The sequence below is a fragment of the Calliphora vicina genome, chromosome X, assembly GCF_958450345.1.
Source record: "Calliphora vicina chromosome X, idCalVici1.1, whole genome shotgun sequence".
NCBI lineage: Eukaryota > Metazoa > Arthropoda > Insecta > Diptera > Calliphoridae > Calliphora > Calliphora vicina.
Genome location: NC_088785.1, coordinates 963,577 through 983,841, shown reverse-complemented (window position 1 = coordinate 983,841; position 20,265 = coordinate 963,577). Strand labels below are relative to the sequence as shown.

General features: G+C 31.0%; 1 protein-coding gene and 1 pseudogene across 1 annotated transcript; one reads left to right on the top strand and one right to left on the bottom strand.

Annotated features, from left to right (window-relative positions):
* The first annotated feature begins 1,782 nt into the window (after positions 1–1,782).
* LOC135962776 (uncharacterized) lies at positions 1,783–14,417 on the top strand. Its single transcript, XM_065514669.1, has 7 exons — positions 1,783–1,857; positions 12,893–12,903; positions 12,957–13,164; positions 13,223–13,411; positions 13,798–13,908; positions 13,980–14,110; positions 14,405–14,417. The coding sequence occupies exons 1-7, from the start codon at positions 1,783–1,785 to the stop codon at positions 14,415–14,417; spliced, it is 738 nt and encodes a 245-aa protein (XP_065370741.1).
* A 635-nt stretch (positions 14,418–15,052) lies between these two features.
* Positions 15,053–18,842, bottom strand: LOC135962842 (putative nuclease HARBI1; annotated as a pseudogene).
* Positions 18,843–20,265: the final 1,423 nt, after the last annotated feature.

Sequence of the window (20,265 nt, the reverse complement as noted above, 5' to 3'; positions counted from 1 at the left end):
TGCGGAAAAATAATTAAAATTAATTAAAAAATTATTAAAATACCAAAAATTTGAAAAATGCCAATAAAATGCTAGAAAAAAATTTAAAAATGCTGAAAAAAGTGCTAGGTGCTAGATTACCTTTTTTGGTGCTAGATGAGTTTAAAAAGTGCTAGATCTAGCACTAAAAGTGCTAAATTGGCAACACTGTGGCCTACTGACCCACGAATTGTATCCCCGACTGGTAATTTAGAGATGGCAGGCACAAGAATAGATTGGCTCAAATATAAAACATACCTCAGTACACATTGCTCGGAAAACATACCGCTAAGAACACCAGAAAACATCGATCACTCTCTTATTAATTTCGATAAAAATCTCAAACTGGCTGCTCAACATGCTACCCAAACCCCCCGACAAATCAGATATAATAGAATTAATTCTGCAGATGTCGAACGGCTCTTAAATGAAACAAGTAAGAGATCTATATTCGGCTGTGCCGAATCTTATATACCCTTCACCAAATTATACTTTAAAATAATTTTTTTTAAATATTTTTAGGTAAACAAAATTTAATTTTTTTTTAATTGTTTTTCAAATTTTTTTTTTTTCGAAATTGTTTTTTCATTTTTTTTTAAATTTTTTTTTTCCAAATTTTTTTTTTTTTAAAAATTATGACAGAAAAATCATCAAAACGGGGTCCCTTCGACTCTACTTGATTGTTCGCACGTAGTGAACTACCACGTAAACCATGACAGAAAAATAGTTTGATGAAAAAAATTCGGGTTAAAAAATATTTTTCCCGATTTTGACCCATTGTAGGTCCAACTTACTATAATAGCCTTATCTACATCGTTGCAATGGACTTTGAAATATCTATCATTAGATATCCATATTGTCTATATTAATGACTTAGTAATCCATATATAGATCAAAAATCGAGGTTGGCCCGGTTTTTTGCTCATATCTCCGTTATTTATGGACCGATTTTGCTGATTTTAAATAGCAAACTTCTCGAAAGCATGTCTGACAGAATTATTGAAGATTTGGATCCCGAAGATACTGGGGTCTTCAGAAAATTGATTTCAACAGACAGACGGACAGACAGACGGACATGGCTTAATCGACTCCGCTATCTATAAGGATCCAGAATATATATACTTTATAGGGTCGGAAATGAAAAATGTAGAAATTACAAACGGAATGGATTACTGATTATGGCGAGCAACAAAATGTCTTAAAAGACCCGTTATATGAAGTCCCCCTTGCGAAATTCAAGTGGTGGTTGGGCAAGAAATGATACTGAAAAAGGGAATCTGTTTGTTAATCATTTAAAAAAGTATTTACACAGAACACATCAAACGAAGCAATTGAGTTGCACCCCATTTTGGAGCAGCCGTACCCCTACGTTTTGAGATTCGAGAGATCGAAAATGCTATTGTTGATTTAAATCCCAAGAAAGCGCCTGGTATGGACAAGATCAGCAACAAGATGCGTACGGAGCTACCCCGGATAGCAATAAAAATAATTCTTTTTGTTTTTAATGCTATATTACGATTTGAATATTATCCTCCAGAATGGAAGGTTTCACTGGTTACCATGATACCCAAGCCGGGAAAAGATCACATAAAAGTAGAATCATATAGACCCATAAGCCTATTGTCTAATATATTAAAGCTATTTGAGAAGATACTTATGAACAAGTTGTACCCGATGTTAACTGAAAACAATTGTATTCCGAATCATCAATTTGGATTTAGAAGAAAACACAGTATTATCGAACAAACCCATAGACTTGAAGATATGGTGAGAAAAGCGTTTGAAGAAAAGAAATACTGTTCCGCACTCTTCATCTGCATCTCTCAAACGTTTGATAAGGTATGGCATGCTGGATTAATATACAAACTGAGTCAAAATTTACCCGTAAACACACACAAGCTGTTAAAAAGTTATTTAAATGGTCGAACATTTAAGGTTAAAGAGGGAAACTTTTTAAGTACTGCACAATCCATTGAAGCTGGAGTCCCCCAAGGCAGTATCCTGGGACCTTTTTTATATTTGATATATTCGTCTGATATGCCAACTAACAATCGCACTCATACATCAACATTTGCTGATGATACTGCTATTCTAAGCATTCATGAAAACCCTCAAGAAGTTTCTCGTTACTTACAAAATCACATATTGGAATTAGAAAAATGGTTAAAACAATGGAAAATTAAAGTCAACCAGCAAAAATGTACACACATAACATTTACATTGCGTAGAAAATCATGCCCCCCTATTCATATCAATAACCCAACAATAATTCAACAATCGGAAGTGAAATACCTCGGAATACATCTCGATCGTCGCCTTACATGGAAAAGTCATATAGATGCAAAGTTGACTCAAATGAAATTGAAATAAATTCAAATTAATTGGCTAATTGGCAGAAACTCTACGCTTAGTTTAGATTGTAAACTTATACTTTATAGCATGATCATAAAACCGATATGGTGTTATGACATACAGTTATGGGGCACGGCCTCAGCGTCAAATGTAGAAAAGATCCAAAGACGCCAAAACAAGTTTCTAATAATGATCACACTTGCCCCCTGGTATATCAAAAACGCGAATATACACAAAGATCTAAACGTGCCCATTGTAAAAACTGAAATCTCGAAAAATGTACAAAAATATTTAAAAAAAATTGAAGTTCACCCAAACCCGCTGGCCCGCAAAATATTAGATAATCGATTAAGAAGGAGGGACACAGCAGACCTAATCTAGAAGGAAGAATGCCAATTTAACCAAAACAACCATGAATACAAAATGTTTTCGTCGTTCTAACCTAATAAACAAAACAAGACTTGCACAATTGTATGTTTAAAAAAAATAACAACAACAAAAATAAAAAAACCCAGCAGTTTAAAAAGTGCCAATTGGAAACCTTTCACTAGCTATATTACTACTTGTACAACTAACTAGTTCGCTGTGGCTGCTAAATTGGTAGTTATATGGTTATCATTTGCACCACATTTCACCAGCATATTCAGTAATAAATAATTGTCAGATATTTGTCTTTAGTTTTTGAAAATAAATTCAAGAAAAATAAAATCCTCTAAAATATACCACTTCGATGGCCACATGTAATGCTGAATGTGGCCGTTTGTGTTTTCGTTCTCACTGATGATATAGAAAATGCAAACATTGAGAGTAGACAGACTCACATGTAATTCTTAATAAAAATTAGAGAGCAGTACAAAAAAGAGCTATGTGGTTTAGTGCCCTGCAGTTCATCGCACTAGTTCCGCAACGTCGAATTAGTTAGCCACTGGGAACTACTATTAGTGAATTTTCATCCCCACTCGCAACGTTATTGACTGGTGAATTTAACATGGGGATGTCATTGCAGGTGGTCGATTGGCACATTCTGCATAACACTTCACTATTAAATTCATTAGTACAAATACTCCAGCATTTGATAAAAAAAAAGAAAAAATAAATTTTTCTGAGAGCGGGGTTGAACACATAACCTCTCGTTTTCTAGTCAAATGCTCTAACCACTAAACCACAGAGCTCTTATTTGTACTGCTCTCTAATTGTTATTAAGAATTACATGTGAGTCTACTCTCAATTTTTGCATTTTCTACATCATCATTGAGAACGAAAACACAAACGGCCACATTCTGCATTAGATGTGGCCATCGAAGTGGAATATTTTAGAGGATTTTATTTTTCTTGAATTTATTTTCAAAAACTTAGGACAAATAGCTGACTATTGCTTATTACTGAATATGTTGGTGAAATGTAGAGCAAGTGATAACCATTTAACTACCACTTTAGCAGCCACAGCGAACTAGTTTGTTGTTCAAGTAGTAATATAACTAGTATAAGGTTTCCAATTGGGACTTTTAAAACTGCTGGGTTGTTAGAGAATAAGATTTACAAAGAAACAAAATAGAATTGGTGAATCAGGCCAATTGTGGACTGATTTTCTCGTTTTTAAATAGCAACCGAGCCTGAAGAATTCTGGAGATTTTGATGTATCAATCATGTTTGTAAGTTACTTAGGGGATTTGGAAAGTTGATTTCAACATACAGACGGACATGACTATATCGACTCCGCTATCTATAACGATCCAGAATACTTTATTGGGTCGCAAATGAAAAATGTAGAAATTAATTTTTTGTTATGATCTCATTTTTGTTATATGAACTGTTTTTGTTTTAATAACTATTATTTTAATAAAAAAATCTTTTTTCTTCTTATATCTATGTGTTTCAATATTTTTCCATAAAAACCGAAACCGGTTTATATTAAATTTAAATTTTTCGAAGAAAACGAAAACCGGTTTCTAAAAAATGTCGAAGAATCGATCACCCTAGTATACATAAGTTTGTCATTCCGTTTGTAATTTTCACAATATAATTTTCCGACCGTATAAAGTACATACATATATTCTGGATCCTTATAGATAGCGGAGTCGATTAAGCCATGTCCGTCTGTCTGTTGAAATCAATTTTCTGAAAACCCCAGATATCTTAGGGATCCAGATCTGCAATAATTCTGTCTGACATGCTTTCGAGAAGTTTTATATATAAAATCAGCAAAATCGGTCCACAAATGGTTATGAGATATGAGGAAAAAACCAGGACAACCTCGATTTTTGACCTATATCTGGATTACTAAGTCATTAATATAGACAATATGGATATCTAATGATAGATATTTCAAAGACCTTTGCAACGACGTATATAATACCATAGTAAGTTGGACCTACAATGGGTCAAAAAAAATTGATTTTTAAAATTTAAAAAAAAAATGTTTTAAATTTTTTTTTCATATTTTATTTATTGTATCTTCACAAAATAATGTGAAATATCAATAATTTGTTCAAATCTTAAATCTAAATATTAATTTTTATTTACGTCCCACCACAATTGAACGAAAAATGATGTTTAATTTATAGATCCTATCACCAGCGCAGGTTTGTTGGATTCCTTCTTCTTAGTCGGATGTAGCCATTACTTCTCATTAATGTTCGTGCAAGTGGGTTAGGGTGAATTTCTAACATTTTCAAATATGACTCCGCTTGTTTTTTTATTTCATTTTTCACCAGGGAGACACCTAGGTCCTTATGAATTTTAATATTTCTCACATACCAAGGCGCTGCTGCACAGTGGGGCAGAATCGAAATTTTTTGGAAATAAATCTGGCATTTCTAAACGGCTGGTCCCAGCGGGATAAAATTTGAATTGGGCGTAGCCAAGGAGTATTCGAGTTTAAGTTATTAAAATGGGCCCTACAAATGCGGCACTATGGGGGCTCAAAGTAGGGTACCTTGTAATGAACAGCTCTGAGTAAATACTTACCTTTTTATTAATAACATATTTCCAGTATCTCGCAAAGAACATTTATATAGATAAAGGTTTCCTAAATTTTGTACTGATTTATTTAATGTTTTTTTTTGAAGAAACTATTCTCATTTACATAAAAAATAAAAAAAAGCTTTATGTTAACGTTTGAATTTCAATTTGAATTTCATAAATGTAACTATTGTTCAATGTTAACTGAGGTTCTGTTCGGCGTGTGGTAAAGTTTTTTATCTTTCAGCTGATAATGCTAATTTTGACAATAAAATTAACGAAACCTTATAGACATGGTTTTCATAACCTCGTGTGACCTCATAAAAGGAAACACCACTTTCTTTCCTATTTGTTCTTTTGAAGACTAAAGATCTACTACAAGCCCTTGAAGGATTACATACGGTAATGTTTTAGAATCCATATTCAAATAGATATTTGTCATATTCATCCTTAATTACCCATAGCTTTTGACGTTATTACTCCATCAACATTCCTACATATGTTTAAATTTACATTGCATATTTAATCTCGCAACTTGAACGTGTTTATTCCTGGAGGAAGTTTGTGACGAAATTGGAAATAAATAAAAATGGATCATTGGGATATGTGTTCTGCAATGTTGAGTCGGTTTCTAGGATTTTAATTAAAAGGGAAATTAACTTGAGTGAGAAAAATAATTGTAAGTATCTAAAATAGGCAGGAATATCTCTGTGGGAGTTGCTTTAAATTTTTAGCAGATTTTGGAATTAACATTTGTCTTCTTTTACTTATTACTAGGCTGTTTAATTACTCTCAGAGAGAAAGCTCCATTTCATAAACTCCGAAGGAAGGAACATACAAGAAAAAGACAATTTACTTAATTATTCAGTAATGTGCGTTTATCTTATAAAAATCGACGGAACGTGAAATTATAAAAAAATATATATATTGTCAAATTAAAGAATATAAAAAAATCAATTTGCATTAAAATAATATTTAATAGCATTCAAAATCTAAATTAAAATTAGTAAGTGTTAAGGATTAATAAGAAAATATTTAAAAAGAAATCCGATTGAAATGTTATTGCACAGTGCGACGATTATTAAAATTGTTAGGTAAAAAAAAAATATTTACAATATATTTAAAAAGAAACTAACGAATTAGACATAACTAAAAAAAATCGTTAAAATAAATAATTAAAAAAAAAAAGTAAAAATATTAAAACATAAAAATTATATGAATTTGTGATTATTATAAATTTGTTTATGGTAGTGTTTACTTAAAAAAAATCAATTTTTAACATGGTGTAAATAAAAATAAAAGAAAAAATAATAAATATCAAAAAGTTTTAATGAAAAAAACACCAAATATTAATTCGTGTCACTGTAATATAATTTGGAGGCATAGAAAAGAAAATAAAAGAATATAAAAAGTTGGTGTGCAAAAAAAATAAGAATAACCGTTAAAAAAAATATCGGAATAAGAAAAAAATCAAACAACGAGTATAGAAAAATAAACGGATAACACATACTCATTCCCCTCTGCAAAACCAGCCCCGTTGGAAGGCCTTTCAATTCAGCTGAGTACACATGTAAGTGATTAATGTTTTTTTTTCGTATCCATAACATTTTTGTCTCTTAAAGAGCATTGATCGCTGTTATAAATTGTAACATAGATCAATTACAAGTAAATAGAAGTGAAACAAAATATTCTAAATAAAAAAAACAATATTTTTCTTTTCGTATTTTATTGCAATAAATGTTGAAGTAGTTTTGCTAACCCAACGACAGTTTTACATTGCAAATCATACTTTCATATTTCTTTTTTCTTTCATTTTCTAATAATTTATTGGTAATTTTTGCTAGTTTGATAAAATTTTAAATAATATTTCCTTTCGTCTACTTTTATAAAGACAATTTAAAACAGTTTTTTTTACTACCCAAAACAAACAAGAAAAAATGATTTAAATTTTAAAAATTAACAAAAATTTAACCATATACAACTTTTCTTGCAATAAAATATGAAACAATAATAATGTATTAATAAAACACCAATTTCTATAAAACAAAAATTACCGAACAAAAACATAACACTATCATAAACAATTAAATTTTTTTTCTATCAATAAAACTTAATACGATGATCCTAGTTGTGAATGTGCAATAACATTTAAATACAAATATCTTTAATATAATATTTTTGATAATTATTCGATTCCATTAATATAAATATAAAGTTTTGAAGAATACTCGTATAGTAATTACTTATATTGTTTAAATTATAGAATAATGTAAATAAATGAACTTATTAATAATGTGCTAATCGAACTTCAACGTTTTCCTTAGGATAACTTTGCTTTGTTGGGTTCCTGACAAATATATTAGCTTTAGGAACATGGTTGGGAGGGTTGCGAAGCTTGGAACATGACATCCGTTCCCAAATATAAGCATTTAGGCCGCAGGTTTAAAACTTAAACCACACTTCAATAGTTTTATTGATATATTTCAGTAGAGTTCAAGGAATTAGGAATTACACTGATTCATTTTTTTCTTTAAAAATTTTGAGGGACTCTGACAATAAAATGGTATGATACTAATTGATATGGTAAAGTCAAATGAAACCTACACCCCCACTAAAGCTAGCCTATTGGATGGGTCCCACTGGCTTCAACTATATCATAAGCTCATTCGATCTGTTAAGTACAAAACATTACAACCTTCGACATGTAAAATTTTGTCATACCTTGGTCCGCTTTTTTAAAAATATAGGGCACACTTTTGGACCGAATGGACTCGAATTTTTTTATTAGTTAGACAACTAAATTACCAATAACATACAAAAGATTTCAGAGCAATATCGATTACGAATCCAAAAATAACCGATTTTCAATTTAAAAATTCAAAAAATAGTATATTTTTGCTGTTTTTTAATTAAAAAACAACCATCTTTAAGAACGTAAACTTCTATAAAGTTTCTTTACGAAGAACATTTTGGTATAAAAAACATGGCCTATTTTTCGAACATGTCGGCCCTACGCCCCACAGTGGGGGATCTGAAAAAAAAAGTGGAAATAAATCTGTAACTTCTAAACGAATAGCCCGATTTTAATAAAATAGAGGTATAGAGGAGGTGTCGATAAGTTTAAGTTTTGAATTTGGGCTTAAACAACCAAGGGGGGGCCGAGCCACAATGCCCCAAAGTGGGGCACCTCGGGTATATCAAAAATTAAAAATGATGCCAAATTTTTGTTTGCGATCCGATTTGAAAGATTTTTATATATATGGAATGTACTGGACGAGATCTACAGAAAACATATAGTTTACGAGTTATTCGCATTTGAAAAGTAAAATTTAATTTTTTTTGCCTACCTTTGTCTGCCATTTTGCTAATAACGGATCCAATTCTTTCCCGATTTTCTTAAAGTATCTTTTTTTTTTGAATTAACAACAAATTTATTAATAATCTTAAGAAAGAATTGTTAAAAAATATCTACTGAGTCAAAAGTTATGTGCATTCAAACTTAAAAAAAATAAAAAATCGTTTTTTCGCCATTTTTTTTTTCGAAAAAAGTACCTACATTAATTTTAAATTATACAGAAAATGAGAAAAAAATAAATAATGTGTTTATACTTTTCTGAAAGACAACATTTCGGGAAATATTATAAAAGCAAAATAATATCAAAATTCGTATTATTTCGTGGTCCAGAGCCTTCCGAAGTAGACCTATTTTGTATGTAAATTTCAACTTTAGACAACATATTCTAAAATCGCATAGCTGCTTTTAAAAAATTAAGACCAGTTTTGTATGTCCCAATCTGTTCTTCAATATCATGCAAAGGGATTTCATAGCCCCGAGCTTGGTACCTTCAATAGATCCAAAATTCAAAAAAATCCCTATTTTGGGATTTTTGGAAAGTTTTTTGGGAATTGTGGGATTGTCATTAACAATTCACAAATATCTTTTTCACTTTTGGATTTGCATCGAACGTTTCTATATAAGTGAAAAATTTCATTAAAAACGATTCATAAACAAAACTTTTATTGCATTTTAAAATTTTAAATTTTCCAAAAAAATCAGCTTTAATTTTTTATTCGCATATTTTTGAAAAAAGTCTTCAATAATTTTTTTAATTCTTAAAAATTTTGTACATTTTTGAAAAGAGGACATAATTTCCTACACGCTGATATATAATATGTTTTCTTTTCCGCTAGTCTCATTAATGGTGTTCACCGGTATTTGGTTATGCAGCAGTCGGCAAGGCAGTGCAATAAATTGTATTACAAAACGGCAAGATTTTATAATTTTCTGTTTGTTGTTGGTTTTGAATCCATAAATTTGAAAAAAAAATAGGTCAATTTCTAAAGGGCGCGCCCTATTTTTTATCAAAATTTAAAATTTGGGTCACATGTTCTAAAATCCCAAAGCAGGGATCAGAAAACGGAAAGCAGCTTTGGAAACCCTGATGTGTTCCCTATTTATCCTTAAAGTACTTTTCCAGCCCCACAGGAAATGTGGACCCTATTGGCAAAATTGTAAAAAATATCATTTTTGGGATTTTTGCTCCAATTTTTATTAATTGCGGGATTCCTTTTGACCTTTTGACAAGTTTTTTTACACCTTGTTATTTAGAATGACAAACTTAAAAAACGCTGAAAATTTCATTGAGTTTCGTTAATAAATAAAGATTTAATTATATATTACATATTCATTGAGATTCTAGAACTAAAATTTATATCATAATTTTAATAGGATTGCAAATATTAGGAACAATTTGATCTACATTCATTCCGAGCTATGTTGTCTGTCTGTGTAAAACACGCTCACGTCCAAAATAGACAAACAAAATTGGTAAACTTGTAAGAAAAAAGTTTATTGTTCTCCTAAGCAGTTTGGTGTTGAAAAGCAGCAATATCGGTTCAGTGGAACCGGAGTTATGAACCAAAATGTGAGACAACCTAAAAAAAACATGATAATTATACCCTTCACCTTCGTGAGAAGGGTATATGTATATAAGTTTGTCATTCCGTTTGTAGTTTCTACATTTTTCATTTCCGACCCTATAAAGTATATATATTCTGGATCCTTATAGATAGCGGAGTCGATTAAGCCATGTCCGTCTGTCTGTCTGTTGAAATCAATTTTCTGAAGACCCCAGATATCTTCGGGATCCAAATCTTCAATAATTCTGTCAGACATGCTTTCGAGAAGTTTGCTATTTAAAATTAGCAAAATCGGTCCATAAATAACGGAGATATGAGCAAAAAACCAGGACAACCTCGATTTTTTACCTATTTTTGATCTATATCTGGATTACTAAGTCATTAATATAGACAATATGGACATCTAATGATAGATATTTCAAAGTCCATTGCAATGATGTAGATAAGGCTATAGTAAGTTGGACCTATCACTTAGATAAGCATAAATGTCTTATAAATATAGATATTAAGTTAAAATTCGTCATAAATAGTCCCCATATATACCAAAATCGCTGTACCTAATTCTATGAAGATCGGCCAATAATTGGTTATAGCTCCCATATAAGGACCACTTCCGAAAAACACATTAACCTACATAAATATCTGAAAAATATCAATATCAAAACAAAAAAAATTTATACAAATCCCAAATTTATATTTAGAAATCATACTACAGGATTTTGTGAATATCGGTCCATATTTGACCATAGCTCCCATATAAGGTCCACTTCTGAAAATTAGTTAAGTATTCATAAATCAAATAATAAGTATATACATAGAAATACTGTACCAAATTTTACGCAGATTGGCCGATAAATGGGCCTATAAGGCCCATTTCCGAAAAAGATATTAACCTTAATAAATATTTAAAACAAATCGATATAAAAATTAAATTACGCACAGATCAGTAATTTGTATCCAGCAATCATACTAATGTGAATATCTGTCCATATTTAACCTTATCTCCCATGTAAGTTCCACTCACGAAAATCACTAAATCACGAAACAAAAATATATGTATACAAAAATCGATGTACCAAATGTTACGATGATAGGCCCATAATTGGTCATAGCCTCCCCAGCAGTGTGAAAAGTGCCAATTGGAAACATTTCACTAGCTATATTACTACTTGTACAACACACTAGTTCGCTGTGGCTGGTAAAATGGTAGTTAAATGGTTATCATTTGCACTACATTTCACCAGCATATTCAGTAATAAACAATAGTCAGATATTTGTCTTAAGTTTTTGAAAATAAGTTCAAGAAAAATAAAATCTTCTAAAATAACCACTTCGATGGCCACATGTAATGCTGAATGTGGCCGTTTGTGTTTTCATTCTCAGTGATGATGTAGAAAATGCAAAAATATTGAGTAGACTCACATGTTATTCTTAATAGCAATTAGAGAGCAGTACAAATAAGAGCTCTGTGGTTTAGTGGTTAGAGCATTTGACTAGGAAACGAGAAAAATTTATTTTTTCTTTATTTCTCAAATGCTGGAGTATTTGAACTATTGAATTTAATAGTGAAGTGTTATGCACAGTGTGCCAATCGTAAACTTGCAATGACATGCCCTTGTTAAATTCACCAGTCAATAACGTTCCGAGTGGGTTGAAAATTCACTAGTAGTAGTTCTCAGTGGCTAACTATTTCGACGTAGCGGAACTAGTGCAATGAACTGCAGGGTCCATATAAGAACGACTTCCGGAAAACACAATAACCTGCACAAATATCCAAAATAATCTGTACTGAACCAAAATTTTACACCGATCAGTAATTTGTATCCAAGAATCGTACTAAAAGATTTTTTAAATGTTGGTCCATAATTCGTCAGAGCTCCAATATAAGGTCCACTCTTGTTAATGGCGTTTTTTATATGAAATTGTACAAAAATAGCACTCAAATACTTAGGCCCATAGCTTCCATATATTGAAGCATAATAGTACACAGATCAGTAATTTTTAAAATCATACTACTGAATTTTGTGAATATCGGTCCATATTTGGCAACAGCTCCCATATAAACGTTAAAATATTTTACGACAATCGACTCATAATATCTCCCATGTAAGTCCCACAACCCAATATCTTGAAATTTGTCTAAATATATTTGTATACCCTTTTTATACTCTGTTTCTTCACTTGAGGTTAAAAAGGTAAAATGTTGATCCAATTGTTAAATTTCATTCGTTTTAATAGGAATTTCAATTATAAATTTCTGAATTAGATAACATTTTTTGTACATTTGAAATAAAATATCTTCTGCGTAAACTAGTCTTACTAACAATTGTTATATTATTTCAGTAGTGCGATTCACTAACTTATAACACTTTAGCAGGTGTTAACTTTAACCACACATTCAGTAGTGCGATTCACTAACTTATAACACTTTAGCAGGTGTTAACTTTAACCACACATTCTGATGTTTGCACTAACCACTTTGTGATTCACTAACTTATTTTTAACCACGGTAAACAGTTTTATATTTCTCTGTTTTCAAATTGATATTACGTGGCAACTCTGCCAAGCGAAATGTCAAAATAGGAGAAAAAACAAAGAAGAATACAAAAAAAAACAAAACAAATTCCTTTTATTTGTAAAGTTTTGTGCAAGGTAAGTAAACACAACAAATTTTTGTTATTTTATTAATAATTTTTTTATTTTAGAATGGCTAGTACTTCTACAAAAAGAAGCCGTGCGTCTGCCGAGCAGCTAAGTCAAATGGTTGACTTCATGGTAAACAACCCGGGACTTGCTGGCGGAAAATTTAAAAAGATGCACGGAAAATTGGAGTGCGACAAGAAGTGGGCCGAATTGTCGGAAACCCTTAATTGTCTTGGCGGGGCGGTTAAAGCGGTCAACCAGTGGCAGGCGGTAAGTAAATAAACTAGAATAAATATAAAAAATTTTAAAATTGTTCGTATTTACAAAGGTTTGGAAAGAATTAAAAAGTCGAACCAGTACCAAAGTACGAGATCGAAAAAGGCAACAAGCGCTAACAGGAAATAGGCCATTGACACAGGAGGCCTTAAGTGATATGGAAAGGCGGGTAGTTGCTGTCATCGGAAATGACTACATAGAGGGCCACGAATCCGTTACCGAAAATATTCCAATGGAAGAGGTAAGTTATAGTGTAGTTAATGGGTGCGTTCGTAAATGCAGTAAATTTGTGCATCACTGATGCCACGACCTGCAAACTTTTGCAATATATAACTTAATGATGCATTGGTTGCACAAATTTGCGGGATCACTGCCAACAATTTGCATTAAAAACATTTGACGTAAAGCAATAATGGCAAATATGCTTTTTCGAACACTAAACTTTTAATTTGCAGCAGTAATGCAATCATACTGCATTTACGAACACACCCAATATGTATGATTAGCTACAGCAAATTCTTTTTTCCATTAGAATCTTCAAATTCTTCTTGAAGATGGCGAAGATATTGTATTGCCATCGCCATCAAATACAGAAGAAATATTTGATTTGCGATGTGATACTCCTAGCACTTCCAAGAGGACACCACGAAGAGGGCTGAAAAGAAAACGGCTGAGGACGACAGTGAAACAAAAAAACAATTCTTGGAAGTAGCAAGCAAACAGGCTGATGCCTTAAAGGTAGTAATTAACGTTTAATTAACAATTAGAATGAATCTTTAATTGTTTTTGCTTTTTTATTTTTTTTATAGATGCTATCCGAATGTTGCGCTTCCAACGTAACCACTAACAAAATTATGGCCGATGCCATAAAATCGATGGCGGAAGGCCTTAAACAAACTGCCACTGCGATTACCAATTTAGGCAATGTAATAAGCAAAATGTAAGTAACACTGAGCATTTAAATTTTTTTATCTTAAGCTTTTTATAAACCTTTTAAAAAACTATTATGGTTAAGGCTCTCATTTTTAATTACAATAAACAAGTAAAACGTTAATGTAATAGTGCCATTATCGAGTGGCTATACTATGAGTCTTATTCATAATAATTTATCAGAGGTTTACCCCCTTATTCATAATAGATGTTTAATTTTATTTGTTTTATAAACCTGTAATAAATATAAAAATTGATTATGAATAAGGCCTTTTTAATAACTATCCTTGATTTTTTGTTTCAGACTTAAAGAGTAAATAATTTTCCTGTATATATTTTTCATTTTTGTTATTTATTTTTATTGCTTTGTATTCGTTTTGTTTGTCTCATGAATTGTTTGCTTTATTATTTTTAATGTTTTTTTTATAAAATTTTTGTTTTATTTATTTCTTTGAATGGTGTTTAATTTATCTTTTTATTTATTTTTTATTTAACATTTTAAATAACCCACTGCTTATGTGCCAATACAGTTTTTTTAATAGCTTTTTATTCTATATGTTTTTTATTTTTGTTATTTAATTTTAGTTGATTTTTATTAATTTTAGTTGTTTGTCACTTGAATTGTTTTCTTTGTACTTATTTTTAATGTTTTTTTTTATACAATTTTTGTTATATTTCATTGCATGTTTAATTAATCTTTTTATTTATTTATTAATAGTACCCACTGCCAATGTGCCAATAGCACAATTTTTTTTCAATATAATAAATAAATAAATAATTGAATAAAGTCGTTTTACTTTTATTTAAAAAAAATGGTTTTATTTAATAAAATAGGCAAACATACACATAACAAGTAAGAAATTATGGTCGGTCAAGCCCGACCATGTAATACCCTACACTAAGTTAATGAACAAAAATATTTTTCTTTTAAAATTTCAGTAATTTATTTTCGTGAATGATTTTCGGTAGAGGGCCTTATATTGGAGCTATGACTAATTATGGACCGATTGTTGAATTTTATGTGTATACCAACATTTTTAAGAGATTTATGCTCATTAAAGTGATTTTCGGAAGAAGGCCTTATATGGGAGCTATGAGTATTTATGGACCGATCATAATAAAATTTGGTGATTTGAATTCCGTATATATAAAACTTTTTTTGAGCAAAATTTGTATAGATATCTATACCGATCGGCTTTAATGTGGGTGTTGGGACAATATTTTTACACATTACAAACATCTGCAAAAACCCAATATACCCTCCGCACTATGGTGGTGTAGGGTATAAAAACAATACATATACATAATATGTACGTATGTATATTAATATTGCCTATGTAAAATAATTTGCAATTAAGCGGTCTTGGACACGTTTCGCTATTGAGGATGGTAGATTTTGATCTACCAAATCGCGACTTGTATGAGTCACTGAAGTCTCAAACTCTGTTTCATAGCTTTGGTCATGTAAATTTATATTATGTAACGTTGCGCAGACGTTAACAACTTTTCCGGCAAAGCCTGGATCATATAAAAGGATTCTTTGCTTAGATAAGCATCGCCAAGTTCCTTTTAGGACGCCAAACAGTCGTTCAACAGGATTACGAGCCTTACACAAGGCCTCATTATAACGAAATTTAGAACTTCCTTCTAATTGGTTTGGTAGAGGAGTCATTAACTATGGCTCCAAAGGGTATCCAGAATCTCCTGTAGATTTTTATGTGTTTTTAATAAATTGATATTTTTAGTTTTTTTATGTAAATATATCTTAATTATACATACCAATTAAAAACATATTGTGGTTTCCATTTTCGAAACTACGCTGCATGACTCTTCGAACAGCAGAGGAGCTCCATATGTAAGAATCATGCCGTGCTCCTGGGTATTTAGCATTAACATTTAAAATCTTCAAATTTGGATCACATATCTGCACGTATGTCAATAAAAACAATTTTATTGTTTTTTTTTTTGTTTTAAAGTTTTACTTACCATTTGAACATTAATTGAGTGGTAGCTATGGTGATTGACGTAAGCTTCTTCATGACTTTTTGTGGCTAATATTGCTACATGTGTGCAATCAATTGCACCGATTGTACCCGCAACAAAAGGTGAAGAAGCTGATGCAAAAATTGCTTTTGCAGTTTGACGTTCTTCCCGAGTCATTGGGAACTTTATCTTTGCACAAAACATCGTATTGTTAATTGCATCAGTTACTCTATGTATACAACGGCTTACTGACGACTGGCTCATAGATATACCCCATTGCTCTCCTACAGGCCGTTGGTAACATCCAGTTGCATAGAAACGTAAAGTCGCTAGCACCTGCAACGAATATTTTTATTTTTTTTTCTATAATAATATTTGACTATGTACATTAGAGTGCTCCAAGATTGTATGGACGAAAAAAACTTTCTAGGTACAGGCCGTCCCCCCCCTCTAGAATTGTTCTATGTATTGTAGAAACACGTTGTGTAAAATATTAGGATGATAGGATAACGTTAACTGGTGGCGCAACGACGCTGAAGTTTTGATGTGCATTTACAAGGGGAAAATATGCAATTTTTTCAGTTTTTGTAAAAATTTTGCCATTAAATAATGACTTTTACAATTTAATTTAAAAGAATCAAAATGTGTACGTAATTGTCGTTATAATAAGATATAAAAGACAAAAATTGGTGAAAAAATTTTAAAGTTATTAAAAAATCGCCAGGCCATTAACGTGTCTCAGGCCACTAGAACAAGAAATTTATGAACAAAATTTACATATTTTGAGAAATATTAAAATAAAAGCAGATTTTTACTTTAAATATATCCATATTTACTTGTATATGAGTTTTTGTCCTCGTAGGATACCGTTAACCTATTCGCAGGTATGACCAAAAAAATTAAATTTTTTTAACAACAGTTTCAAAACTCCAATTTTAAATTTTTAAAAATTTTGTTAAACAAATTTCAGAATTTTTTGATCATCACATGGGGATTTATTGACAACATAATAGGGAATAAAAAGGTGAAAAAAGTATGTCAATACCTCCTATAGTTTTTCCGTACCTGCGATATAAATTTGCGATTTTCGAGAAAAACTAATTTTTTGGCCATATTTTGGGGAATGACCAGAATTTCCTTACTGTAATGATTTTTAAGTAAAAGCTATTCAGAATAATATAGTCCAGGTAATTTTAAATATAGTCTGGAAGTTTTACTAAAATCGGAAAACTTTAACCCTTAAATCGTGAAGGTCAAAGGTCAATTTTTTCAATATTTGGAATTTCTCATGGAAAGATAGCGAAATATTATATATTTTTGGGCCGATTTTGATGAAACTTAAGAAAAATATAAAATGAAGTATAGTATTCACAATAACAGTACAAAAATGGAAATTAACCCTTAATAGCACTTGGGGACCAAATGACCCTCAACTTTTAAAATCACGAAAAACATATTAATTTTGACCCCAAGTACTCTTAAGGGTTAATTTAAATTTTTGTACTGTTATTGTGAATACTAGACTTCATTTTATATTTTTCTTAAGTTTTATCAAAATCGGCCCAAAAATATATAATATTTCGCTATCTTTCCATGAGAAATTCCAAATATTGAAAAAATTGACATTTGACCTTCACGATTTAAGGGTTAAAGTTTTCCGATTTTAGTAAAACTTTCAGACTATATTTAAAATTACCTGGACTATATTATGCTGAATAGCTTTTACTTAAAAATCATTACAGTAAGAAAATTCTGGTCATTCCCCAAAATATGGCCAAAAAATTAGTTTTTCTCGAAAATCGCAAAATTTATATCGCAGGTACGGAAAAACTATAGGAGGTATTGACATACTTTTTTCACCTTATTATTCCCTATTATGTTGTCAATAAATCCCCATGTGATGATCAAAAAATTCTGAAATTTGTTTAACAAAATTTTTAAAAATTTGAAATTGGAGTTTTGAAACTGCCGTTAAAAAATTTAATTTTGTTGGTCATACCTGCGAATAGGTTAACGGTATCCTACGAGGACAAAAAGTCATATACAAGTAAATATGGATATATTTTAAGTAAAAATGAGCTTTTATTTTAATATTTCTCAAAATATGTTAATTTTGTTCATAAATTTCTTGTTCTAGTGGCCTGAGACACGTTAATGGCCTGGCGATTTTTTTATAACTTTAACATTTGTTCACCAATTTTTGTCTTTTATATCTTATTATAACGACAATTACGTACACATTTCGATTCTTTTAAATTAAATTGTAAAAGTCATTATTTAATGGCAAAATTTTTACAAAAACTAAGAAAATTGCATATTTTACCCTTGTAAATGCACCTCAAAACTTCAGCGTCGTTGCGCCACCAATTAACGTTATCCTATCATCCTAATATTTTACACAATGTGTTTCTACAATACATAGAACAATCCTAGAGGGGGGGACGGTCAAAATTCGCAATTTTATTTTTTTGGAGCACTCTAATGTACATATATACCTGTTTTTCAGACGATATTCCAGTGATCCTAGAACCTTTTAAAAGATCATCAAGTTGGAAAATAATTTCTTCAGCCATTTCCGGACTTAAACGGTAGAGTTTTTTAAATTCTGTCGCTGCCAACTCAAAAGGATTATCCGAATCACGAAGATCACGCCGGTTGACTGAAGGAGCACTATCAACTGGCTCATTATCAAACAAATTGTAGGCTAAATACTCCAAAGCCATTATATTACACGATTATAACGATAAACACTTTTCTAAACAGATTAAACCACACCAAAAATGCTGGTGTTAATAAACCACAATTTGCTTTGCTAAAAATAACAGCTGACTGAAACAGCTGGCTTTAAACGCCAGCAGATATCGTTTAAAGTGTTAGTGAATAGCAAAATGGTTAATTTTGTGGTTAACATTTTTAAACGAAACAATTGTGGTTTAAAAAGCATAGTGAATCGCACTACAGTTGTTATACCATCATATTTAGGTGGAGGGTATTTAAGATTCGGCACGGCCGAATATAGTACTCTTACTTGTTCATACTAAAAAATGTGTATAAATTTTCTTAATATTTTATTCAACACAAGCCACTGGTTCTGACATAAAAAATAGGACATGTTTTTTATACCAAAATGTTCTTCGTAAAGAAATTTTATAGAAAAACATAAAATTGTTATACGTTCTTAAAGAAGGTTGTTTTTTAATAAAAAAAGAGTTAAGTCACCTTTTTGTCCAAAAAACAGCAAAAATATACTATTTTTTGAATTTTTAAATTGAAAGTCGGATATTTTTGGATTTGTAATTGATATTGCTCTGAAATCTTTTGTATGTTATTGGTAATTTAGTTGTCTAACTAATAAACAAATTCGAGTCCATTCGGTCCAAAAGTGCGCAATATATTTTTAAAAAAGCGGACCAAGGTATGGCAAAAATTTAAAATTTCATTTTTGAAATGCCTATTACTAGGAAATTATAAGAGATAAATAGCACACGCAAGCATGTTTTTTCAAGACCCAGCCGAGCGCTTTCCAAAAATATAAAATTCTTTGAAATTGGATTTGAAACATAGCGCCGCCTCTGGAGTATTTGTAGGGCCCGTTTTAATAACTTAAACTCGAATACTCCTTGGGTACGTCCAATTCAAATTTTATCCCGCTCGGACCAGCCGTTTAGAAATGCCAGATTTATTTCCAACAAATTTCGATTCTGCCCCACTGTGTGCTGTCTTAATATTTTATTTTGGAATCTTTGAATTTTTTCAATATTAGAACGGGGCACGCCATAATTGAATTCCATAGCACCATATGGGTTTTATTATTGAGCTGTACAGCAAAAGTTTGCAATCTAAACTCAATCTCGAGTTGTTACCAATTAGCCAGTAAATTTGTAGTAATTTTAACTTCATTTGAGTCAATTTCGTATCTATATGCTTTTTCCAGGTAATACGTCGGTCTAGATGCAGACCTAGATATTTAACTTTAGTTTGTTGAGGTATTATATGATTATTTATTAGGATTGGAGGGCACGATTCTTTACGCAATGTGAAAGTGAGATGTATACATTTTTGCTCGTTTACTTTTATTCTCCATTGTTTTCTATGTCGCGTATATGGTCTTGTAAAAGTACATATGCTTCTTGGGGGTTTTCATGAATGGCTAGTATAGCTGTGTCATCAGCAAAAGTTGAT

Bases quoted from the DNA above. Each gene is read 5' to 3' on its own strand.
- LOC135962776 (XM_065514669.1), top strand. From the start codon at position 1,783: ATGGTGAGAAAAGCGTTTGAAGAAAAGAAATACTGTTCCGCACTCTTC. The intron at 13,165-13,222 runs GTAAGTAAATAA...GTATTTACAAAG, and splicing joins CGGTCAACCAGTGGCAGGCG to GTTTGGAAAGAATTAAAAAG. The intron at 13,909-13,979 runs GTAGTAATTAAC...TTTTTTTTATAG, and splicing joins AACAGGCTGATGCCTTAAAG to ATGCTATCCGAATGTTGCGC.